The sequence below is a fragment of the Elgaria multicarinata genome, chromosome 7, assembly GCF_023053635.1.
Source record: "Elgaria multicarinata webbii isolate HBS135686 ecotype San Diego chromosome 7, rElgMul1.1.pri, whole genome shotgun sequence".
NCBI classification, from domain to species: Eukaryota; Metazoa; Chordata; class Lepidosauria; order Squamata; family Anguidae; genus Elgaria; species Elgaria multicarinata.
Window position 1 is genome coordinate 43,124,239 of NC_086177.1, and position 27,503 is coordinate 43,151,741.

Below are 27,503 nucleotides of genomic sequence, written 5' to 3' on the forward strand. Positions count from 1 at the left end.
TTTCCTAAGCATGCTTAAGGCCATAGCTAGACCTAAGGTTTATCCCTGGATCGTCCAGGGGTCAAACCTGTTCACCTAGGTTCCACATAGGGGATCCAGTGCTCAGGCAGGGGCGAACCCTGGATGTTCCCAGGATAAACCTTAGGTCTAGCTGTGGCCTAAGTTAGACTTACTTACACAAAGTAGGAGTCCTCATCTCCCTATTTGATCACATATGACAAGGTCAATATGTTGTCCATGTGTATCATGATGTGGGGAGCCTTGAAGCTTGCATCAGAAGTGAACACAAGCTAGATGGAATGATCTCAAATCAAGAAGTTTCATGCTCAGACAGTTTTCATGGACTACGATGTTTTTGCAACATACTCTCCAAACCAATAGACTGGCATTGGTTCAGTGGAGACTCAGTCAGTGGAATTCCTCTAGCCACTGGGCTAGGATGCACAAGTATTGGAAATGTTGAGATTGCACAGTCCTCTCTAGCTATAATGTCTCCCTAGTACAACCATCAATGAGTGGAAAACTCACAATTATGGCTGGGGACGTGGGGACAGTCACTTGTGCCTATGCAAGGACTGAGACTTTGAGCACAACCACAACTCGACTCTGAACTTTTGGACCTCTGGGCAGGACAAACGGGAGTTGAGAAAGAAGGATAAGATTGATTGGATTTCCTTTTGTGCAAAAAGCAGCCAGCAACAAAGTCCAGGTTCTGTCCTGGTATGCTGCATCCAACTACCTTTTTTTCTTTGTCCTGTATTCTTGTTTCATCCAGTTTTTCAAAGAGGACAAAACTGGTTCGGACTGACTCCTCAGTTGCAGGACTGGAACTTGCAACTGAAGGGGAAAGAGAAAGGTGAGCTCTGGAGTGGAAGTGGGAGGATGCATCCTAGTCCAATCCAGAGCTGAATCCTTCTTCTTAAAAGAACCTGTCTCCTAGTAGATGGAGAGGAGTGTACTAATGTCTGGACCACCGGATGGTGACAAGCAGGGAGAATGGGTTTGATAAAGAATAGTAAATAAAACTGTACAGTCATTAATAAAATGCACAATTTCATTATTACCAGGTAAAAATGGAGACTTCTTCTTCAGAACCCTTTTCTCCTTTTTTTCAAGTTTATCTGGATTTTCTTGCCCTTTAACTTGTTCAGTATTGCTGGAGTCGACTGGATGACTGGAGAGATTCTGAACATCTGCATTTTCATCCTGACTTGGAGGAATCTTACTTTCACTACAGTCCGTATTTGCTGAAACTGGGATTGAAGACAGCCCACTATTTTCCAAGGCTTGCTGAGAAAAATATAATGATTTAAACTGAGAGCAAGTTTCCAATTAGTCTTAGCCAAAGAATTAGGCAAGCATAAATAGTTTTAAAAAATCAAGGAATTCTATTTGCATTATTTCAATCTTCAAGATCCTAGCTGAATTTGAACATTTTAATTTGAACATTTGAACAATCTTCAGATGCACCCATTACACACAAAAAACTTGTTATACTTGTATAGTATTTAGCATTATAGTAAAAGCTGTATCTCAGTTTGCAAAAAAACAGAGCACAACTCCTAACAATTTTAATCCACAACCAATTGGAAATTCGCTTTTTATTCTCCAGAAATAGGGGTATATCCTCCGTTTGACTCAGTAAAAAGCTGCTGCTCCATCCGATTTTATTAGTATCATTTCTTTTTTTAAAACATCATTACTTTTTAAGTAAGTAGTTATATTTTCTCCTTTTACTACATGTTACCATTTATATTAAATCTGAAGGTAGAACGCCAAGGGCAATTCCCTATGTTTAGCTCTTCATTTGGGAAGGCAGGCACAGGAACCATGTTTGAGGAAGGGAGAAAGTAATCATGGACCACTAACCTTCAGCTTAATATATTCAGAACCTTCCCATCCTAAAGCAGGCTCACAACTAACACATGCTGGCATTCTCAGCCATCAGGAAATTCTAGCAGCTGGAATTTAGAGGCCATTTTAGCAAGGTTTTAGAGATAAATCAGCTTGCCCACTCACTATACTTTAGGAAACCTAGAATATTTTTCAATGGGGAGCGGTATAGAAATATTCTAAATAAATAAATAAATAAATAAATAAAATAAAATATTGACTGGCTAGCCTGGGTGAATCCCTCCATCCCAAGCACGAAACTTTCCACCTGCTAATAGGAGAGGACAGGGTTCAAAGTAAATGAGCCCACCTGCAAAATGTCTCTGTTGATTCCTACAGCCATACTGAGTTGCTGAGCAGGTTGCTGGGACTGATTATTTTCCACTGGCTCCGACAACTCAAGGAGCTGCTGAATGACATCAGTTACAGACTGTTGACCTTGATGTCCTGAAACTGAAGTTTCTGTCTGTGGGGAAAATAAATATAGCCTTGAATATACAGATATGATCTAAAGAGGAATTAAAAATTATGTAGCATTTGGAATTTAACTGCTTTTTTATTTAATGTGAAATTGCTCTATATTGTCCAGTAATCCAGGGAGGAAAGGAAATATTGCAAAGTTGTCAATCAAGACTATTCTGCCCTACTGGTGGACTAATCCTGTAATGTGAAACTTAAGCATCATTCTCAAACTGAACTGTAAACTATTCAGTACAATTGTATACATGCAGTAGAAGCCTATACATATCTACTCAAAAGTAAGCCACACTGAATGCAATGGGACTTACTCCCAGGTAAGTATGTATATAGGATTGCAGCCTGAATTATACAAAATGAGACCTCACCACTTGGTAAGAATTATGAATTGCAATAATAATAATAATAATAATAATAATGAACCACAATGGAAATTATGAAAAGAATGCTTTTTATTATCTTAATTCAGTTGTATCTATTTAAAGCATGGCAACATACTTTGTACAAGTATGAGTCTTATATTTGGTGGAAACCTTTAATGAAGTACAGCAATATAATTTTAGGTTCACTGATAGAAAAATTAACTGCATCAATCTGACATTGCAGCCAAATTTAATAGAAGAAAGTGATATAAGTTAAGTCTGACATCACCTGCAAATAAAAAAAACATGCCTGTACCAAGATCTAGCGAAAGGCAGTTACATTAACTCATAACCATCTCATATGATACAAAGCACTGTGTGAGAGTCTTAGTAAACATATTCCACAGGTCACACAGAGAGGCAAGCTTGACTCTCACATTGGTACTTCCAACGTTGAAACTAATCATCAAATTTGAGGAATTTAATTATTCTTTTGAAGGAGGCCAATTGTGACATGGAAGAGTGGAGAGCAACTTTCAATAATGCATTTTGTAAAGGTTCAGATTTGTTTATTTGTATCTAGTCACCACACCATTATAAAGCACAAGTTTAACAAAGGAAACTACATACCTATATAAAAGTAACACAAAATAGAAACACACCCAAATTCTACAAAACAAGCTTAAAATTCTGAAACTCTGTAACCAACGTTGGTGCGCTCTGTAGTTTCCTTCCTATTTGGTGTACAGAGGCATTCAGTGAGGGTTATGTCTCTTTCCATTGTTTGGAAGGCTAGATCAGGCCTAGGTCACACAATTACTACTTTCCAAGCAATAGATGGAAAAATCACCCATTGTGGATTCTTCCCATGCTAAATAGCCGGGCCAGCCCCCTCCCCGACCCCACGAAGGAGGGTGAGGCACCTGCATCAAGTTTCAGAGCAGGAGGAGCTGAGAATTGTGCCACTTCCCTGCTAGGACAGCCTCCACAGTATCCAGTGAGTGTTCTGGAGAGCCCTGCCAGCTCTTCTCCCACTGTGACATTTGCCGCAACAAGAGAGCAGCAGCTGACCAAGCTTTTCAGAGCAGTCCCCACCCTCTTCTTTCAGCTGCAGAGCTTTTGTCACAAGACCCAGGCAAACTTCTGCAAGAGCCCTGCAGCCGTTTGTTCTGGCTGCAAGGCTCTCTATAGAGCCAATGTGGCAGTGGCAAAGGTAAGGCTGGATGTGGGATGTGGGATGGGATGGTTATGACAACCCAATGCAGCGGTGTGTCTTCTCTCTTGCCTCAGGCAGCAAGAAGCCTAGCACCAGCACTGCCAAAGAAAATACAGCATTCTCCTTTTATAAAAAAAAGTCCGTATTTAAAGTAAGTTAAAATAAATAAAATTTACGTAAACCCAAATAAAATTTCATAAAAGCAATCATTAACTTAAACTTCTGAATCTTCTTGGCAAGACACAGCATTTTCATTTAGTTTTTCCCCCTAGCATCAGCTAGTGCAAACAGAAAGCATGAAGTCTTTGCATTTAGGTAACAGTTTCATGGACAGACACTACACCCACACCCCTATTTGACCCAAATATTGTTCCCTCAGCACTACATACAAAGGAATAAGTAGAAAGGTCTTCCAAGTGTTTTAAACACAAGCTTAGGTATGCTCAGAATATGGCCTAATCCTGAAACTTCCTTCTAAAACAGTTGAAGACATCAGATTTTACTAAGATGTAGTAAAGGTTGCCCTGTTCTAAATTTCTGGAAATCCTTTAAACAACAATGAAGGATAAGATTCCTCAACCCAGGTGAGGCAGTGGCTGTTCTGAACCAGTGCCTGGGCATGGTAATGGACTGGATGAGGGCTAATAAACTGAGACTCAATCCAGACAAAACGGAGGTACTGTTCATCTGTCCGGCGAGGTGATGTTTTCCCTGTCCTGGACGGGGTTGCACTCTCCCTAAAGGATCGGGTACGTAGTTTGGGGGTGCTCTTGGATCCAGAACTGTCACTTGAGGCACAAGTGAACTCAGTGGCAAAGAGCACCTTTTATCAGCTTAGGCTGATATACCAACTGCGCCCTTATCTGGACAGAGATAGCTTAGCTACAGTTATCCATGCTCTGATAACCTCTCGTTTGGATTACTGCAATGCGTTATACGTGGGGCTGCCTTTGAAAACGGTCCGGAAACTTCAACTGGTACAAAACAGGGCAGCACGCTTACTAACAGGGACTGGCCGACGAGACCACATTACGCCAGTCCTTTTCCAGCTTCATGGCTGCCAGTCCAGGTCCGGGCCCAATTAAAAGTGCTGGTATTAACATTTAAAGCCCTAAACGGTTTGGGGCCAGGCTATCTGAAGGAACGCCTCCTCCCATATGTACCTGCCCGGACCATAAGGTCATCTTCAGGGATCCTTCTCCGCGAGCCCCTGCCAAAAGAAGTGATACAGGTGGCTACCAGGAGGAGGGCCTTCTCTGCCGTGGCACCCCGGCTGTGGAATGAGCTCCCTAAGGAGGTTCGCTTGGCACCTACATTATATGCTTTTAGACGCCAGGTGAAGACCTTTTTATTCTCCCGGCATTTTAACAGTCTATAAATAAATTTTAACTTGGTGTTTTAAATTTGTAATTTTGCATTGCTGCTGTTTTTATCTGGTTGAGCTTTTATATTGTATTTTATAGTATGGTTTTAAACTGTTGTTTTATACTTTGAATGTTTTAAATTTTTAGTGAACCGCCCAGAGAGCTCTGGCTATTGGGTGGTATAGAAATGTAATAAATAAAGAATAAATAAATAAGAGGAAGGTAAACTTAATTCTCATACAACGGCCCTATTTTAGAAACTGATGTACAACAAAGGTTCTAATGAGTGGGGGTTATGAAAATAAAGAAAGCAGTGTTTCTATACTGTTTTTTTTCACAAGAAATTGAAAGAACAGATTCTGGGCTAAGCATCTGTAAACATGATAGCAAATACACTTAAACAGCATTTTTTGGTGGGATCACTTCGACTCCTAATGCATTATGTTTGGTTTTTCTGCTGTCTCAGTCATTCCAGTAGGGGTAGAATTTGCTCCCCAAGGCCATAAGCATTAAAGCTTTGATTTTTCACTAAACTAAGCTGGGTGCTGAAACACTACAGGGCAAGTCACACCTCATCATGACTGAGAACTATCTGAAATATAGAGTTATGGAAAACTGACACATTCCCCCCCCCCCCAATGCCTAATTAGCCTTTCTTTTGTCTTACACTATGAAGTTTCAACTATGTACTTTTTGGGATGGGGTGTGTGTGTCACTGTCAACAAGATTTCAGAAGTCCTACTTCAACTACCACTATAGACCTTTTTATTGACTGAAGCCCACTTCTAGTGTAGGGGAGAGGGTTCTTTAGAAAGATGAACACTGATTAATAATGAACCTTGATTTCTTATGCTAAGTAAGTCTCTATCTTGAAAGGTTCTGAATATAAAATGCCTGGGATGAATATGTATGAAATAGAACTTGCAAGCCTGCTGTAGTAATTATATTTCCAAGGTACTATAAATTAAACATCCTGGACAAAATAAATCTGAAGTATATTCTTCTCTTTTGTGCATCCATATTAGTTTGCTTTTCCCTTTTCCCTTTGCTAACCCAATTTATCCTATAAAAGAAGGCCAATTGATTACATCTTTAAAGAATAACCACAAAACACAGTAAATATTCAAGAGGCAATAAGATAAATTTCAATAGTATGACTAAAATTTATAGGTATAATTTTCACTATCAAATCATTATGCTTCAAGGAGACACATGCAAACACACAGGGCTCTATTTTTCAAGAGTTTTTAAAAGAAAGATACACCTATCTGTTTTGAACACCACTGAGTCTCTATATTAAATAGCTAAGAATCACATCTATTATCCTAACTACAATCCAGAGATGCTCTTGGACATTCTTTGACATTTGCATGAGGATCACCCTCCTATTCAACTGCCACATGTATTACTAGTTGTACTTTTATATTGTGTTTTTTACATTATGGTTTATATGAAGTTTTATATTTTAAATTGAACGTATGGTTTTGATTTTTGTGAACCACCCAGAGAGCTTTGGCTATTGGGCAGTATAGAAATGTGATGGATGGATAAATAAATAAATAAATAAATAAATAAAAGTTTTTACAGCACTAACTACTTACTGGACTAGACTCAGCTCCTTTCCAAATAGGTGATCAGCACGATCAGAGGTGGCCATGTTGATCACTTATTACTAAGCATTCAATGCACGCACTCTCTGTACACTCAGTTACTGGGTTAGGGCATCTTTTTCCCACTCCTATCACCATCCATCTCTCTTCAAAGCTGCACAAAGATTACTTTTATTGGATAACAGCAACAGAGTCCCAAAGCACAGCAGAAAGGACTCGAAAGTCTCTCTGAGATGATTACATCTCCTTAACACAATTTTATTTATTTATTTATTACATTTCTATACCGCCCAATAGCCGGAATTAAAAACATTCAAAGTATAAAACAATAGTATAAAACCATAATATAAAATACAATATAAAAGCTCAACCAGATAAAAACAGCAGCAATGCAAAATTACAAATTTAAAACACCAAGTTAAAATTTATTTATAGACTGTTAAAATGCTGGGAGAATAAAAAGGTCACAATACAGTGATGTGGAAAGTTCTTCACACCATAACAATGAAACATAATTAAGCTAAGAATTAGAATACTCACGTTCTTCCATTTATTATCAGCAGGTTGCAACAAATTAACTGTTGCTAATGTCAGAGGCTGAGCCACAGAATCCTGGGGGGGGGGGGGAGAACAATAGATGCATTACCCTACTGCACAAAAATAAAATATTAAAATTTTAAAGAAAAATTATTCATGTTAGGCTAAGGCAGTCACAGCATTTTATAGAAGGTATCTAATTTTAGAGGATCTTTTTCAAATGTATAGGTTGGTGGCAAATTATAACAACTGGGGGCAGGTAAATACATTAATCCTCCATCAGGAGAATGCATCCCAAGAGAACAATAAGAAGAAAAGAGCTGGGGGCAGGTATTATGCATGATACCATTCACAAGTTTACAAAACTGCACCTTCATTGAAAAATTTTCTTTCCCCAAAAACCCATATAGTTGCAAAGTGGTCACTGCGGTTATTAAAACCCCACAACATAAGTACGTAACACTTACAACAATGATGTGTGGGGTCCAATTGACCCGGTTTTTAAAACACTACCAAAGGTTCAGAATACAACTTTAAGAATAAACACAACATATAAGAACTTGCATGATGATTACATGAGCTCATACATTTGAGTACAAATATTATAGACTACAAGTAAAACAGTAAAAATACTAGGAAGCTATATAAGATTAGGTGTCTACACTACCTTTAGTCTTATTATACTAAAGAATTGCCTCAAGGTTAGATTTGTTGTCTGAGTTTGCTGCATATTTACGCACTGAGCAAAAGAAAATAACTGCCCTTCGTTTTTTTTGGTAAATAATTAACAAGTGTCAAATCTATTTGAAAACCAAACTGCTGCTGTTGACATGTCTGGATGTTCAGGCAAAAACATGAGAAATTAAGAAGAGCCATGCTGAATCAAGTCAAGAGTGCATCCAATCCAGCATTTTGTTACCAGCTGCCTGTGGAAAACCCACAAGTACGGTATGAGTGCAATAGCAGCCTCCCACTCATGCTCCTAGCAACTGGTGTACAGAAGCATGCTGCTCCTACTTACTACTCATTCAAATACACATATATGGGTTGGATCCAACATTAGTCCTACTTTGAATAGACCCACTGAAATGAATGGGACTTAAATTAGTCATAACTATCGTGAGTTTTATTCATTTCAACGCATCTACTCTAAGTAGGACTAACATTGGATTCAACCCATATTTGTACATCTATCTAGCTATCCATCCACACACAAATGTGCACACACGTCCAACATATAGAAGTAGGCAAAGATATTTAGCGTCCCCTTTTACCAAAAGTAATTAGGTTACCGTTGTAATGTGAGATGTTTCCGTAGTAGAACCGGTTGTGTTTTGTGTACTACTCATATGCATCTTGCTGATATGAGTATTTAAGCTGCCTAAACTTTTGAAGATACAACTACATTCTGTACAGTTATATGTAGGGCCGTTCTTTACCTTTAGGAACAAAAAGAGAAGAGGTAAAGCTCAATCTTAAATCTTTGCAATTATAATTAATACATCATTACTGTAGCACTTAAACACCCTTTACATTACCCAGCAGACAGAGCAGTAAATTTTGCATTTTAGATGAACTCCACTGCCAGCCATATCATTTAGCAATGCTGCATGACACAACCATCCCAACACACCCAGGAAACCAGAGGGCTGCAAGGGGAAGCGGAAATCAGGTCCACCAGAGGTTTCTGTTTTGCTGGCAGGCAGGCAGCCACCACTGAATCCAATCCAACGAATATAAGGAGAAATGCACTGGGTTGGTGGTAGAGCCACCTGGGAGGTGGGCTCAGGAGTCTAGCAGTATTATACACAAAGAGAGTGGCACCACAGATCCAAATATGATAGGAGAGCATTCACCAACTTTTAATAAAACCTGTTATGTTTAAGTAGTGCTGGGTGACTTCTCCCCAATTCATGTTAAGCTGGCTCAGAAAATAAGTCGACCTACTTCCGCCCAAAATCAGAAATAGGATAGGTCAATCAGAGCTATATCTCCTAAGAACCACAGGGGTCTTCCTTCCTGGCACACTATGTTGGAGAAGGGAAGCAGAGAAAGATCAGATCTGCTTCACTCTACTGCCTCCACCATTGATACCCTGGGCAGATAAGTATTTAAAGCAGGAATTGGCAACCCGGCACCTCCCAGGACCCTCAAGTACGCTCACCAAAACCCCACCACTGTTTCTTCTGTCAGCAAATTGGGAGTATTATCTCCTGAAGGCCATGTTTCCTTGCTGCTGAAGTGAACATGGCCGGATGCAGAAGTGGCAGCAAAAGCGGTGTGTGTGTGTATGTGTGCATTGAGCAGGGTAGAACAATGGCAAAGGGGAATAAGAAAGGAGAGGGAGCAGGGGAAGGAAACCCAGAATGGGAAGCAAGGGAAGGAGCGCGGAAGGAAGTGGGACAAAAAAGTGGAAATCCTGGGTAGGGGTGGGCAAGAAAATGTGTCCATGGGGCTGAAAACCATGTTACACGTTCCTGCAGTCCTGAAAAAAAAATGTTGCTTGTGCGTATAACCCATTCAAAATTCTAACATGTGCTTACAGGCCTAAAAAAGTTGCCTAACCCTGATTTAAATGAAAGGGAAAGAAACTTTTGGAGATCTGGGGAAATTGCGGGGAGGGTATATAAATTAGCAATTCTTTTCCCATATTGGATTTTAATCCAACAAGAGAAGAATTTGGGGGCTCTGTAATTCTCAGCTCTCATCTGAAGCAAGGATTACAAGCTCCTGAAACTTCTATCCAGGCCCAAGACCGACTATAGCTTTTCTGGCATCTCTAGTTTCAACCTAAAACTAGTTTCTGGCCTTCATCAGGGCAATATTGATTTAGTAAAATCTGGTTTTGTACGCTGCAGAACTATGCAATTTATGATCTCACTGTTACCTGTGAGATTTCACAGGTGGTTGTTTTGGAATTAGACTGCCTCATTCCCACTGCATACCTTTTTAAAATTATTATTTATTTATTTTCTATACTGCCCCATAGCTGAAGCTCTCTGAGAAGTTTACAACAATTAAATATAAAAAGTACTTTTCACTCTTAAACCTTCATTATTTCTTCCCTTTTCATTGGAGACCCTCTCTCTTCTTCTCCCCTTCTTCTCTAAACCCTGTCCCATGATCACCAAGACTTTCTTATTATCTTCTGCCAATGCTCCCAACTACAGTTGGAGTTGGATGAAGGGTGCCAGCAATCAGCAGAGCAAGCCCTTCTCCTTTCTCAACCATCCAGGAGCAGTGGAGAAGGATGATTAATAGAGACAACTGCGAAGATAATATGGAGTCTGGAAAAGAAAGAGACTAGTAGTAGTAATTCCTAGAGGGCTGTATTGAAAGAAAGAAGAAATAATGAGGAATATGAAAGGGGCAGGAGTAAAAAGAAAAGTGGAAGAAGCATTTCATTTCTCTCCCTCTTCCCAAAATACATCTTCATCTTGTACGTAAAATTTCACAGGCAATTATCTAATTATTGCATAAGATTGTTACAATTACCCCAGGAACATCTATATCTCTAAAACAAAACAAATGTGTTTTTATGCTAGTTAGTAACAGAACATACAATCAATGGTACAAAAATTGTGGAAACACAGAAAATAGATACAAAAATCTTGCCATAAAGTCCACTGGCAGTCATTGAAATCAGCTGTGCTATTTACCTCCGAGTGTACTCTCTGAACATGTGACTGAAGATTGCCTTTCTGAGAAAAGGCTGCAGGACAAAAGGCACAAGCATGGGGTTTTTCACCAGTGTGTTTAATCATATGCGTTTGTAAAGCCCCCTTCTGATTAAATGCTTTTCCACATTCACTACATTTAAATGGCCTTTCACCTGAAACAAACATATAAAAGACACAGAGATATGTTTTCATTTGCAACAAGCTGTATCAAAATAATGAGGAACTTTTATTTTATTTTATTTATTTCGTTTCTAAACTTTCCAATAGCCAAAGCTATCTGGGTGGCTCACAACAATTAAAATTATAAAATACAAGATGCTAAAATAAAATATAAAAATTTTAAAGGTTAAAACTGCGGTATAAAAATAAAAATAACCAAATAGAACTTAGCTGTAGTGCAAAGATTTAAAATACAATTCTTGATTTAGAACAGAAACTAAAAAACTAAAATGCATGGGAAAATAAAAAGGTCTTAACCTGGCACTGAAAAGCACAGTATAGACGCCAGGCAAGCCTGTCTGTGAAGTTCATTCCACAACCGAGGTGCCATAGCAGAAAAGGTCCTCTTGTTTGGTGGGATCTCCTGGAGAAAAACTGCTGAATATCTCAGGGTCCAGGCAGGTTTATATGGGAAGAGACCTGGCCCCAAGCTGTTTACGGCTTTTAATTTTAATACCAGCACTTGGAATTGGCCCAGGAAATTGCCTGTTCAGTCTGTTAACAATCTCACTGCCCTAGCAATAATCCCCCAGAACCATCTTCCGAATTGGCCATTCAAATAGGACCAGAACCACAGCAGTACAGTACCTCTAACTCCCAGCCCAGATAGCCTATGCAGAAGAATACCATGATCGGCATGGAAAGCTGCTGAGAGGTCCAATAAAATTAATAGGGTCGCACTCCCTCTGTCACACTTTCTGCAAAGGTCATCTCACAAGGTGATCAAGGCAGTTTCCTTTCCAAAACCAGCCTGATTGAAATGGATCTAGATAATCCAATTCATTCAAGAGTGCCTGGAGCTGACCAGCAACCACCCGCTCAAGCATGTTGCCCAGTAAGGGGATATTAGCAACAGGCTTATAGTTCTTAACATCTTCTGGGTCCAAATTAGGCTTTTCAGGAATGGCCTAATAACTGCCTCCTTTAAAGTGGCTGGCACCAGTCCTTCTCTTAAAGACCCAGCCAGACATCCCATCCCTATTAGATGTAATAAGCCATCACGGTCAAGAGTCAAGCATACAAGTGGTGCAGTGGACTTGGCCAAGCACCTTGTCCGCATCCTCGGGCCTCAGCAAATGAAGCTCATCCAATAAAACTGAACCAGGTTTTCCCCTAAGAATTCCCCCAAATTATGTAATTATAATGGTCCTGTTAGATCTTTATCCTCTACTATGCAGAAACAAACATAAAAGTTAGCATCAGTATGTATCGTACTGTTTTAAGAGCATTTATTAGCATATCGCTAAAAGTAATTATCCAGGATGCAGAGGTCTCTGCACGCACGAACAGCCCTAGGGAGTGTCCTCTCCCCAGACACACCCGCATCAGTTTCCAGATACACATGAAATACACCATGCCATTGTGCACCAAGCCATGGGAGTGGCATCGGGAAGTTCTCTACATGTAGCCCCATTAGATCCAACCTTCTAGTCCAGGCACAAAGCTTGTTTGTAGTTGGACTGCACCTAAGTCTGGGCTGGAGAAAGATTGCGAGGGTGGCAAGGGCTATACAGTTAATCTCTCACAATCCTGTGAAATACCTAGTAAATGAAGGATCTCAAATCCTTATTAAAGCACAAGTACATCAATACAGGTATCCTGCAAATATTTTGACATGCATCCATTCCATTAGAAATACTTAGCTCCATTTCCAAGGTTGTACCAAGTAGTTAAGGATGCAATCCTATGCATGTTTCGAAAGAAAGAATTCCTAAAATTCCCGCCATTCCCAGCTGGAGTGTGCTGGGAGTTGTAGGACTTCATACTGTCTAAACTTGCATGGAATTGCACCCTAAGTAACTCAAAATTTAGCTTTCTAAGAAGCAGGATAAAAAACTTAGGATGTACATGTTACCAAGCTTCAGATTACAAGTCATTCTCAAGCACAGAGATTCAAGGTACAACATAAGCTCAACAAGAAACTCTATTCCTTTCATTCTAGATGATGATGATGGTGATGGTGATGATAGGTGTTGTACAGAAATGGAGTCAAAGTTCTCCACACTCATGCATGGAAACAAGTGTTGGAAAGTAAAATCTAAGCTAAAGAAGACTTTCTGGTTTACCCCTCCTTTGAGGAGCTTCCTCTGGTAAAGGTTGGGCTAGCCTACATGGTGCAAGGGATCCATTTATTCCAAGCGTCCCCACGTGGAGTAGGCTTCTGGCCAGCAAAAGCTTCTTTCCTAAGGGCAGCTGTTCAAACCAGCTCCTTTGTAAACTAATGGAGTTTATTGTCTATATCCATTTGCAAAGGGATGTTTTGAAGGGCTGCATTAGGAAAAATTTAGCGGGTTTGGATTTGTTAGAAATTAACCAAGCTATGTTCCAACTTGTGGAAATAGTTCCAGTCATTTTCAAGTAAATCTGACATGAACCGGGAGACCTTGCTCATTTCCAGCATTAAAGATCTCTGTCATTATGTCAAAAGAAGTCCTGAAAATAAACTATATTCTACTTTTGAGGGGAAACCGAAAAAGTTAATTTTAAGATCAGAGGCAAGGCTGACCTCTTGTGTCCATTTTCTGCAATTCACATATAAAATGGAGCTCCTTATGAAACTGGATTCTTTGGAACGCCTAAAAAATAAGATTTGTTTTGTCTTTCTGAATGTTTTAAACTTTTGCCCAGTATTGGGCAAAATATAGGATGATGATGATGATGATGATGATGATGATGATGATGATAATAATAATAATAATCTGGAGCTTTGTGAGGGACTATAATTTGAAAGGGGGGACACTTTTTATTCTCAGTATCAGACTTTGGGCAGTATCCTATGCTGCCCGCACACTAGTGGGACTTACCATTAGTGGTTCCTAAAACAAACGGAAACTGGCAGAAATGCTAGTTTCCCAAATGTGATAAGTCAGCTGAGCTTATAAAAGGCTGATCTGCTGACCTGACTCATTCCAGAAATGAGCCATTTTCACTTATTTCCAGGGTTGCTTTAGGAAGTGCTAGTACCTGTTACACTAGTGGTGAGCTCTGATGGCACAACAGGACTAGTACATGCCACATAGGATACTGTCCTAGATATAAGAATACTATTTAGAACATCTTTGCAGATAAGCTAAAAAATAAATACAGACACTGTTCCATATAAGAAGATGAGTAGGAAACAGCAAGGTTAATTTTTTAAAAAATACACCAGCAAAATCTAGCACAAGCAAATTAATGTCTATGAATCAGTTTACATAGCCCAAAGTGTAGGTTGTACATACAACAGAGGGCAATAGTAAACCTTGGAAGATTCTGGAATTTGCTGCATTCCTCCCATTGCACACTGGGACCTAGGCAAGCAAGCCCCGCTCACACAGTTTGTGCCTACTTGAATAGCCATTTATGCTCTTAAATCCCAGCTCACATTAAAGGTTTTAAGAGTGGCTGGAAGGGTACAAGGTCAATCTGTTACCTATTGTTTGTACTTGATACATGTTGGGACAATGTGTATTTTATATATATGGTATTAGTATCACCTTTTACTAAGATGTGTTCTCTAGTAATTTATTTACCTTACCTGTGTGTATCCGAACATGTCTTGTTAACTGACTTGGTTTCTGGAAGGTCTTTCCACAGTGCGGACATGAATATGTAAACCCACTTCTGTCAATATTTCTGTTGTATGACCTGGTATTTGATACCCTGTGGACAAAAAACAAGCAGTGAAAGACTATAGTGATATAATATTATATTTGATCCTATAATCATCACCTCATCTGAAAGATAAGTGGTTTATGTCACTATCCCAACTAGTTCAGGATCTACCAAGACTTGCACTTAGAAATGCAGTTCAGGTATTCAATAGAAAAGGCTGCTTTGGTACAGTCACAACTATGGCATCTAACATTTTATTCTAACAAACATTACAAGCTGAATTCATATCAAATACCCAGCACAGAAAGTACACTAGGTGCCCCATTATTAACATGAAAAATGGCAGCAGTTTGAGGGCTTTTTTTATCATCTTAGTCATTCTTGTTTCTTTCTCCTACAGATGCCAAAGAGCAGGATCTGGTTATGAAGAAGATAGATTGAAATTAGGACTTCAAATAAGCTTCTAATACACTAAAAGGGTGCTCCCAAATAATCAAGCAGCAGGCTTTTCAATAAATAAATGTAAAACAAGCACTTATAAAAGCTGCATATGACAAGCATCGTCTTAAAAAGAGGCATTCTCTCTTCTCTCACACTGGAGGAAAACCTCTTCTAAGAACATATCTGATATAACACATGAGCTTCAAAAAGCATACACACATTTAATCAATAGATTAGACTATTAATCAACTAAATATCAGGTGATTAACCAATTAAAATCTCTTTAGTCAGGTCACAATCCTTGTTGAAAGGCATGTGGTTGTGTCAGGTTCAGAGACAGCTTCAGCTCTTGACAGAAAGAAGAAAAAAATGCTGGCTATGTAAGATAGGTTCTGTGGAATAAACTACATGAAAACAGGAGAATTGACTTCTGAGCCATTTTTCACACACGTAAAAGGAAAAAGTGTGTGTTGAAAGAAAGCAGGTAGGCATCATAAAATAAGCCTTTGAGCTCTAATGTACATTATTTGTCTACACGGAATAATTTCCTGCAGAAGTGAAGGGGCTTACATTGCTACTTTACTATATGAGGAAACTCTTTCAGAGTTTCATAATTTCATAGTTAATCTGAAACCTCAAATATATATATAAAAAGATAGCTCCTTACACCATATTATTATTATTATTAATTTATTTATATAGCACCATTAATGTACATGGTGCTGTACAGAGTAAAACAATAAATAGCAAGACCCTGCCGCATAGGCTTACATTCTAATAAAATCATAATAAAGCAATAAGGAGGGTAAGAGAATGCACCAAACAGGCAGTATAAAAGTCAGAACAATTCAAGTTTTAAAAGCTTTAGGAAAAAGAAAAGTTTTTAGCTGAGCTTTAAAAGCTGCGATTGAACTTGTAGTTCTCAAATGTTCTGGAAGAGCATTCCAGGCGTAAGGGGCAGCCGAAGAAAATGGACGAAGCGGAGCAAGGGAAGTGGAGACCCTTGGGCAGGTGAGAAACATGACATCAGAGGAGCGAAGAGCACGAACGGGGCAATAGTGTGAGATGAGAGAGGAAAGATAGGAAGGAGCTAGACCGTGAAAAGCTTTGTAGGTCAACAGGAGAAGTTTATATTGGATTCTGAAGTGAATTGGAAGCCAATGAAGAGATTTCAGAAGTGGAGTAACATGGTCAGAGCGGTGAGCCAAGAAGATGATCTTAGCAGCAGAGTGGTGAACATAAACCAACGGACTGATGTGAGAAGAAGGAAGGCCAGTGAGAAGAAGGTTGCAGTAGTCCAACCGAGAAATAACCAATGCGTGAACAAGAGTCTTGGCAGAGGAGACAGACAAAAATGATCGAATCCTGGCAATATTATACAGGAAAAAACGACAGGATTTAGCTACTGCCTCAATATGAGGAATAAAGGAGAGCGAGGAATCAAATATAAAGCCAAGACTACAAGCTTCCTTGACTGGAGTAAGTGTAACATTATTGACAGTAAGAGAGAATGAGAGATGAGGAGAAGGTTTAGGAGGAAAAACAAGCAATTCAGTCTTTGCCATATTAAGTTTCAAACGACAATGAAGCAACCAAGCTGAGATATCTGAAAGACATGCCGAGATACGATCGTGAACATCAGGAGAAAGATCCGGAGATGAAAGATATAATTGTGTATCATCGGCATACAGATGATATTGGAGGCCATGAGACTGAATAAGATTACCCAAGGGCAACATGTATAAAGAAAACAACAATGGGCCAAGCACCGAGCCTTGCGGAACCCCTACTGAAAGGGGAAAAGAAGAAGACGAGCTGCCGTTAGCCAACACGCTGAAAGAGCAACCCGCTAGATAGGAGGCAAACCAGTTATAGACAGAGCCACAAAATCCGAGGTCATGAAGGGAATCTAAAAGAAGATCGTGATCAACCGTGTCAAAGGCTGCAGTTAGATCAAGGAGAATAAGAACGGAATAAAGGCCTTTAGACTTGGCAATAAGAAGATCATTGGTAATCTTAGTAAGGGCTGTTTCAGTGGAATGTTGTCATTCTGCTTCAAAGTCCTCCGGTGAGAGAAAAAGTTTCACTGTTTGAGATCTTTACCATGACTTTGTTATAACCCAGACTGAACACAATCAACAGATTTTGGGTGATATTATATTCACACACAGCCTATGGACAGACGGCATTTTTCTGTCTAAGCATGATTTAATGATCAATGGATTCTTTGTAATTCTAACATTTTCTGCAGTGACCATGAAATCAACTGTGTACAGCAGGGAAGCACTCCCCATTTATGCTCCCCACCCAGCATAAAATGTAAAATATTACATAGTGTCCGTGGGTTCCTTCTGGGATGATGGTGATCAGTGAATGATGGTTAGAAGATTACTTGCTTGCAAAGCAGGCAGGTGATGCTTTGCCTGTTGCCTTAACAGGGAAGTTGGATTGGCAGGGCTATTACTAGGATGAACATGGAAGGTGCAGCTCAATATCTATGGCAACTGGTTTCCACTCCTACCTACATAAAACCTGGATAAACCTAGAAATGCTAACTTTAAAAGGCCAGTACAGGCTGAGGAGGGTTCCCCCACAGCACAGGGAAAGGACTAGACCAAAAGGAAGGAGAATATATTAAAGATGCTCCAAAAATAACCTATTTCTCTCTGAATCTGATGCCCTGCAATAAAGGCAGGTAAGAGTGAACATGCCAGTCAACCTTTGCAAGGCACTGCAGGTAGCAATTCATCAGATGAACATACACACATCTTAAAAGTGTGTGTATATAACACTAATATATAACGCTAATTTCCTTAATCCTCCCACTAACAAAAATACATGCATACTCCCCAAACATGTTACATTTTAGGCATAGCATGGATAAACACACAAGCCCACTATATTCTACCATATTGACAATATTTTCACATTGAAGATTGTGTGGATTGGCCCAATGTAGCTTAACACCTAAAACAAAATTAGAGTACTAGTAATTTCAGGGCTTTCTGTTCCTAAATATATATTTTTCACTCTTCAGCTTTTACTGTTCCTTAATCATTTCTTAAGTTTTCTCTTAGGGGTTCAGGGGACGACAGTGGAAAGGAGAAAGTTCTATTTTGCATACGGACTTCCATTCACTCAACATTAGATTCCACCCAAAGATTCTGTTACATGGTAACAACTACCCAACTTAAGATCTCAGCGTGAAATCTGGTTGCCTAGTTTTACCCATAGGTGTTAAAAGTTTCCAGATTGTTTCTTAGGCCATGGCTAGACCAGGCCTATATCCCGGGATTGTACCGGGATCATACCTGTGCATCTAAATGACACACAGGGGATCCTGGGAGCAGGCAGGGGCGATCCCTCCATTTTCCTAGGATAACTCTTAGGTCTAGCTAAGGCCTTAGATGAGTTAACCAGAGCAGTTTCTGAACCCTCAACCCACTTGCAAACATATTTAAATATACAGCCATTGTCACCTTATTTTGTAATGAGTTTTCATATGCTCCTTTAGTTGGGAAGAAGTTTCAACCTCTTTCTTACAAGTTTTACAGACATGGGTTTTGCCTCCAGACAACTCTTGGCGATGTTCTTCCATGTGTTGGGCCAATTGGCTCTGCAAAGTAAACTCATCTCCACACTCTGAACAGATGAGATTCTGTAAAGATAGTAAGTTGGTTTGATTCTTTTCTAGAAGTATATAAAATCTATTATTTTATGGCATTTATGAAGTTGTACAGGCATTTAAAAATATATAGCAAGGAACCCAAATATACTAACCCTGTCTTCAGGGCTTATCCATTTTTTTCCCTGAGATTGACACCAATATCTAACTAAAGGTCTGTGGTAAATACAGCATTTCATCATCAGATTCTACCTAGTTAACTTGCCTTCCTAAAACTAGGTTATAAATCTCACTGATTTGACCACACTATCAGATCGTTCAAATGTAAACATAGCCACGGTTTGGGTAGGGATGCTTGATGAATTCAATCTTTTCATATTCTTGAATAAAATGGCATGATATGCACTTCTCAGACCAATAGGCAAATCAGAATTTATATACAGGATTTTACATTTCTCTGAATGTAACACAACTTGCAACAGCATAAACATATCAAAAATAGCCATTAAAATACTATTTTTAAAAAATATCACAGATTAATATGGAAATTAAATGAATACATGCAAGCGATACAGTCTGGAAATAAAACAATTTACCCATATCTAGGTTTTGCACTATGGGCAATATTGAACAGGGTATTGCACTAAATTACATTGCAATAACGTAAACAATTCTAATGCAATGAAATTTACATTAGTGGCTGTGCCCCATTAGACACTACCCTATGTAAACTAGTCTTGTGTTTACGTTTTCCCTCATCCTGCCACATGCTCAAATTCAACTACTTCATCTTTAGAGCAAAACATAGTTTGCCATTATATTTGAACTGGAAAACTACGGTTTGTTCTTGCCCTCAATACCAGGATTGCAAATTAGTTTCTAAGCGTAACTTATAAACACAGTTTCATGGAGAAGTGCAAACCACCATTTCCTAGTTTAGACGTAATAGCAAATTATTGCTAAACAGGAAATAACTAACCGAACTGAAGCATGTGATGTGGCCAGGTGCGGGGGAATACATGACCACACTCTTGGGTTGTTGTTGAATCACATAGTTTGTGAGTCAGTGATGTGAGTTTTCCAGAAAATTTTGAATTGGAAAATTTTCCAATCCAAATCAGATTAATTTGCATAAGAAAAAATTCAGTTCGTATTGAAAAATATTCTGATGCCGTAGAGATATCTAAGTTAGTATGCTTATTTTACTTTTATTTAGTAAACAAAGCTGAAAAAAGTTTCCCATGTTGAGTTTTTATTTATTTATTTATTTTATTTATTTATTACATTTCTATACTGCCCAATAGCCAGAGCTCTCTGGGCGGTTCACAAAAATTGGATTATTCCAATTTTTTTATTCCAATACTTCAGACATCTGGCCTGAAATACCAGAGGAAAAAAATTAAGACATAATTAATATGATATTATGTAGAAATTGTTATTAAAATACTTACAAAATCTTAAAGAAATAGCATGCACTTTCCTCACACTATATAAATTTAAGAAAAAACAAAACTGCTTGAAAACTGTTGACATGCTAATTAATTCTAGCACCCAAAGGAATGTGCATGTTATGCTGACAACCACTCATCTGTTTCAACAGAGTTCAATTCTCTTCCACTAAGGTTGTTGGGGCACCTTCAGATTCACTGTCACTATTTATTAATTTCATTTCACTCGGAGACATGTATGTATTTCAATGACCTATATGTATTCTCTCACAAAGCTGCTCAGAGTAATCACCTGAAAAGCATTAATTATAACTATGAAACTGGTAAGCTTGTCTAATATTGTATTTACAATTGGTATATATTCATTTTTACAAATGAACTTATAAAGAAGAAAATGTTTTACAGAAAATAAAGCACTGGAACATTTCCCAGAAAATTTTCCACCCTATATCACTGTAGCTCTTACATCTGAACCATTCAGTATATGCAAATTTTAATCCCAGCCATGATATTACGATCTCCAAATGGTGTTTCAAAATAAGATATAACAAGAATATATTATATCCCCCCCATCACTTCCCCCCATCACTTCTCCTTCACAAGCATTATGAGCTAATTTTGTTTTCTACCATAGGACTGCAGAGTTACTAAGGGTACAATCCTATGCATGTTTAGGCAGAAAACAAGTCCTATAACTGACTAGGGAATACTGGGAGTTGTAGAACATGCATAGGATTGTGCCCTAAGCACCTGACCTCGGAGTAAATCCCATTGAACTCAGTGAAAATTACTTATGAGTAGGCATGCACAAGATTGCACTCTTAAGTGGCAAATGTGCATATGTTCAGTCGCTTGTTAAAAATGAGAAGAAAATGATTAATGAAGTACGTCTTCCTCACTGTTCTCCCCCTTTTTTTTTCATGTGGACAACTTTTATACATGTCAGAAATCAATGATTCCAGAAAATCCATCACTTCAAATCTTTGTATCCTATATATGCTTTTTTTAAAAAAATACAATTACCTCTTCCTTTTCATGAAGCATAATATGAGCTTTAAGACTAGCCACTCTGGAGAATTTTTTGTTGCATACAGGACAAGTAGGATCTTCTCCATTGTGGGTACATTTATGCAGTCTAAGGTTGAACTCAACATTAAACGACATTGGACACTGGTCACATCGATGAGGCTATTTGTAATAAAACAAAATAAGGCAACACTTAACTTTAACATTTCATAAAAAAGGTAATCTACACAATAGAAATAACATCATTATGTCAGTAAACTGTCCTAGAAACTTCATCATAGATGGTGCACTGTATAAAATTCTTAAATAAGATAGTGGACCAGTTCAGACATTACAGCGACAATTACTGGGCTGTTTTACACAAGGATTTCAAAACTCATTTGAAATTAAAATTGATCTTTACATGTTTTAGCTTTAACATAGGAAAGCAAACCCAGAACCTTTCTTGAAAATTTCAGTTCCCTTACTATGATCCCAAATTTTTAATTTACAACGTAGATTTCAGAACAAGCATATTACTATCATCTGTAATACCTTAAACCATAGAAAAAGTTGTGCAGATAGAGAAGGATTTCTGGGGGAAAAACCTCAGATATCCATAGCATTGCTTCATAACCCTTCAATATGTTCATACGTTCAGTGGGTCAAGCAAGCTAGCATTCTCAATACAGGCAATTATCGCTAAGCTGGAAACAAAAAAAATCTATATAAATGAGGTTTATCTTGTATCTTCATGGATACATGTGAGGGAAGGAAGAGAGAGAAATTCTGTGTTCCTAAGCCTCCTCAAAATTTAATTTACAAGAAATCCTGGAATTTGATTCATGAGGAAATTAAATGGAGATTTGTATGCACCTTCCGCATGAGCCATGTTGTCATAAAATCTAGCCAGATTTATTGAGATACACACCTTGTCATTTTGCTCATGATCCCTCATGTGGCGCTGGAACTGTGTGTCTTTTGAAGAAGCCAGAAAATAGATTTCACGCTTATGGAAATTTGGTACTTACTGGATATAATATAGTTCTCTTTATTTAGTGTTTAGAACACCATCTACAAAATAAGCACAAACATTTTTGAGTGGAACTATGCTTCTTCTTGTAAATTAACAAATAATCATATCTGCTCAAAATTATTCTAAAGTTCTATGTTTACGTTTTGCTTTTTTAAAAGATATTCATAACTTGAATACATGTATCATTTATAGAGCTCTTGACATCATCCATTAAACATGCAAGAAACCTTTTAACTTTTCCTCTTTAATATGTTCTGCTTTACAATATTAAGCTGCCACCACCCCCACCACCCCAAAAAAGCATTGAAACAAACTTTTCAGGCAGCAGACATTTCAATCTTCTAAGCATTTATTCTGATACAATCACAGTGATTTCAATAAAAGTACTTAAAATATATTTTACGATTGCAGATATAGTACAATCTAAATAGAAAGGTTTAAGAAAAAAACATGATTTTTAAAAAAGTTTTTCCAGATGAAAAATTCTAAATTTAGGGAACACTGGGGAAAAGACTCCTATGAATTTTCTCCTTTGAAATAACTGAAATGCTTTTTAAGACAGGATTTTACTTACATACATCCAATGTTTTCAATATTGTAGTTTAACTCAATATACAAAGTTTAACTTAATATACAAATATACTGCTGGTCCTTGATATTATGATTGCCTATCCTAATATACTCTCTTTTGGTTACTACAAAACTTATAGTTTCTATTTTGAACTTTTATTTTATCCTACTTCTCATATGGCAAAAACTATGTTTAAGTGGCATAGGATGCAGCAGTTTACTCTTTAGTCTCTATTTATTATTGAATATATTGCAATTTTCTTGTGCAAAACTAATATCCACTAAACAGAGCATGTTTTACTTCTGAGAAAACATGCATAGGATTACTTTGTAAATTTCATTAATATATTGTATATGTTATGTTTTAAATGATGCATTTTATATTGTTAAGGGCACGATCCTATCAAGACAGTCGGCAGCCTCCAAACTCAGAGGCTGCCAAGTATCCAATGTAGGGTAGCAGTGATATTCACCTCCACTCTCCAGCCACGCTGCATTTCAGCTAGATGGACAAGTTTGCCCATCTTGAAGATGCTTCGGGGAGGGAAGGAGGCTGGGGATAGTTCACAGCCCCATATCCACAGTCTCCTCCCCTCCCCGTGCCCAGGAATATCTCCTTTTCCCCATCTCCACGATCCATTCTGCAAGCACGGAGAGGTAGTCACTGCAGTTCTCTCAACGCCAGCTACAAAGTGGCAAGGAGCAGTTTCCTGGATCCCAGCTACAAGCTCGGAGCCAGAAGATTGAACAATTCTACACCCAGCCCACCCCATACTATCTAGGGGACGTAGGATTGCTCCCTCCAGCAGTATTAGAAATTTACTGCTGGAGGGAAGTTAAGTATTGAATATATATCATTTTTCCCAATTTTTGTTTTCTGAAACGAAGAGGGGAAATGTGTGTGTTTTCCCCATGGCTTCAAAATTTCCAGAAACATCTCTAATGTCCATTTACAACTCTTAAAGCTGCTAAAGACAATATACATGTAATAAAATGCAAAATACAAAACCATTAGAATAAGCTAAAATTGTAGAACAAACTGCATGCTCATTATGTCCAATTACATTTTATAATGCCTTCAGCCCAATCTAATGCAGTTAGGCACATAGAAACCAACTGAAATCAATAGGCTTAGGTAACATTAATCTAGTTCCTATGGGGTAGCTCTGTTGCCTCAAAAACAACAAAGGGAGTTGTGGGACCTTAAAGACGAAACAATTTATTGTGGTATAAGCTTTCATGAACACTGTCCACTTCACCCAATTGTTATCTTTTTTAATGGGAACACCTCTTATCACCTTTCCCATTTAGTTAACTTCAGCACCACTGCATTCTAAACAGCCTGTTTATTCTGTGTGCTATGAGTAATGTATTTATTCAAATAGTGTGAAGAATATCTCACACTATTTGAATAACTACATTACAAGAGAACTAGCAACTCCTAGCTATGAGTTCCAAGCCTAAAAGCAGTGGATGTGAATGTTGTCTTCCTTTACATATACAAAGATATTGATTTGAGGTGGAATTTTGAGGGCAAGGCCTTGCCATCAAGGGCCATTCCCTGAAGCACAGAAGAGCAAAGTTGCTAGGAATTGAAATGGAATAGAAGATGTGGCTCTGCCTCACCCTCACTATTCCAACATGAATGCTTTTAAGGAAGAAATGTCTTTTATCTTGGGCTTTATAATACAGCTTGATTAAAACAAGATGATCTAAACAGCATTAATGTGGAAGGTAAGAATTAGAAACAAGAAATTTCCTCAGCAATTCACCTTTACTGTGGAATTGTGCTCAGATTATAAGTGGGCAAACAGGGTTTAGATACCTGGATTTAGATATGCAGTCAGCATAGGAAACTCATGAGACACAGTGGGCTATGGAACCAAAACATATGGAGTAGGAGATCACGAGCTGCCAGCATATAGGCCCTGAGAGACAGCATTTCACTTGCACTTTTAGTAGACTTCATACTTAGTAATACCCATCTCTCCCTGTCTCGATGTGACCTCTGTGTATGGGAATATATATATCCATTTTTATAGCAGAGCTGCTGTAACCCAGAATTCATAGGATGCCAGTATACTCAGTTCATGTCTCAAAGCTTTTGCCCCTATCTCAACGTTCAAGTTTCTAGGGAGATCTACATCCATCACACTTGAATTGTTAAGTAAAGGAAAAGGTAACTTATTAAGTATGCACAGCATGCAGGCAACCACCATTTGGAAAGGGGAAAAAATAAAAATCAATATACATGCATGTGAAGTGTTGTTGTTTAGACTAGATGCCCCTGAATGCCACATGGGCTGCTTTGCTGTGGCATGGTATAAGAATGAGATGGAAGGTGGAGGGGGAGAAATCACCCATGGGTGGCTTCTGACTTGATAGCAGCTGCCCATTTTCAATTTCTCACCTTTGTTCTCCTGTCTGGAAGTGGAGCTGTAAGAACAGGTGTTAGGGTTGAGCTGCTTGTATACAAGACTGAGGGAGTTCCCTTCTAATAAATGATTCAGAGTTGGCCTTTAAACAAAAATGAGGATTGTGTTGTGTGAATTAAGACAAACTGGGAGAAACAAACCTGCTAGTGAGAGGGGGTGGGGGAAGAAGGCTTTTTCTTCTCTTTCTTTAGGAAACAATAAATGGAGATATCGTGAGGAGGGGGATGCACTGGGGCATCAGGAAAATAATTTAATCTGGGGGCGGGTGGGGGGAGGGAAGGATCCGGGCGAGTCAGATGACTCCGAAAGTTCGTAAGTGGGAACTAAAGATCCCGCTGCTCCTTCCTGGCTTCTACAGCTCAGATGTATAAAGCCAGGCTGTATCCTGTTCAGGATGGGACCAACCAGGAAAGCTCCGGCCCCAGCTAGCGGCCGCGGGGCCCGTCCGCGAAAGGTTTTCCGGATCAGAGGTTTGCCGTTCGTCCGCTCACTTATGGCCCGAGCCGTATTCAGGCCCCGGCCGGGAAACCATCGGCCCCGCGTCCCGCCTGCGGTGGGTTTTCAGGTGGAGGGAGAGGGAAGGGCGGCCGTCCGCTTACTTCACTGGGGCTGTTTGTTTGTTTGCTTTGGGGGCGGAGGGGGGGCGGACAGCGCCTCACCCGACGCCACCTCTCGGCTCAGCGACGCTCGAACCGCAGCGTCCCGGGGCCCCTTGCAGGAAGTCGGGTCGTGTGAGGCGCTTCTTTTTTATCTTTATTATGATTATTATAGCACGGGGGGGAACATGAACCACCAGTACCGCCTCTCAAGTGAGGCAGCGAAAGACCAACCCTCCCATCCCCCGAAAATTTCAATCAAATAAATTCCTACCTACCGCCGGAAGCGCGGTTCGCGGCGGAGGGAAGAAGAGGGACGGACGGTACCTACCGCCGGAAGCGCGGCTGGGAGGGTGGAAGAGGGGACGGACTCGCGGAGGAGGAAGAGGAGGAGGAGGCGGAGCGCCCACGTGACAGGACGCCGGGCGGAGCGTCTGTTGTCACTCAGCTTCAGCCCGCGACTTGCAAGAGGAGGAGGAGAGCGAGAGCGCGCGCGCGCGCATTCCTTCCCCACCACCGAGCGGGAGGGGGAGCGCTCTACAAGATCTGGCCCTGCCGGGCTTGAGATGGCGGGAGCTGGCTTGTTCGAGCAACTTCAGCCGCTTTAGGCAGGGCAGAAAGGTGGAGGGCAGTGTGTATCACGGGACGGAACGCCCCCTTTATTTGTACAATAAGACCATGCCAATCGCTATGGCATGTATTAGAGACATCTGAGAACAGCATTTTAGGACAGAAACCCTTGAAAAGTTGTCTGTGGTTAAACCAGTGTCACTTATATTCAATGATGGGGGGGGGGGGAGCCCGCTGGTTTAAGACCAGAGTTAACGTTTCGTGTTTGTGCAGGGTCTGTATATCCAGGGAATTGGAAGATGGTCCCTTAACTGATGTGCCCTTTGTTCAGTGATGCTGTTGCACAATGTCATGAATTATACTTGCTTACAACTTACCTTCCATGCATCCATGGCCCTTTCTACACCTAAGGATTATCCCAGGGAAATGGAGGGAACGTCCCTGCTTGTGTGCTATTTGCATACACGGGGATGATCCCGGGACGATCCCTGGGAAAAAAAGGCAGGTGTAGAAACAGCCCATGTTTCTCCTAGTTATTATTTATTTATTTATATAGCACCAATAATGTACTTGGTGCTGTGCAAAATATACAAATAAAACAGCGATACCCTGCCTAGAGGCTTACAACCTAAAATCACATTAAAACATATGAAGGGGGAAAGGGGTTCACAAAACAGAAATAAGAGAATAATCACAGTAATAACTGTAAATCAAGCTAAAATACCAAAAGCTATTGAAAACAAATGAGTTTTCAAATGTGTTTTAAAAGTTCTTTCAGGCATCCACATGAGGTTTTCCATGCAGCCACATGAGAAGGATGGAGTG

At 39.4% G+C, this 27,503-nt stretch overlaps 1 protein-coding gene across 1 annotated transcript in view; it reads right to left on the reverse strand.

The window, feature by feature from the left end:
• Nucleotides 1-22,528, reverse strand: part of ZNF236 (zinc finger protein 236) — a 68,943-nt gene extending 46,415 nt beyond the window's left edge. The window contains exons 1-9 of the mRNA XM_063130494.1: nucleotides 22,403-22,528; nucleotides 21,490-21,654; nucleotides 18,873-19,051; nucleotides 14,876-15,000; nucleotides 11,119-11,291; nucleotides 8,752-8,898; nucleotides 7,463-7,534; nucleotides 2,204-2,359; nucleotides 1,065-1,290 (exon numbers count right to left, since the gene is read on the reverse strand). Of these exons, the coding sequence (XP_062986564.1) occupies nucleotides 1,065-1,290; nucleotides 2,204-2,359; nucleotides 7,463-7,534; nucleotides 8,752-8,898; nucleotides 11,119-11,291; nucleotides 14,876-15,000; nucleotides 18,873-19,051; nucleotides 21,490-21,654; nucleotides 22,403-22,429 (1,270 nt within the window). The 5' untranslated portion in view covers nucleotides 22,430-22,528. The remainder of the gene's footprint in view (nucleotides 1-1,064; nucleotides 1,291-2,203; nucleotides 2,360-7,462; nucleotides 7,535-8,751; nucleotides 8,899-11,118; nucleotides 11,292-14,875; nucleotides 15,001-18,872; nucleotides 19,052-21,489; nucleotides 21,655-22,402) is intronic.
• Between the last annotated feature and the right edge of the window lie 4,975 nt (nucleotides 22,529-27,503).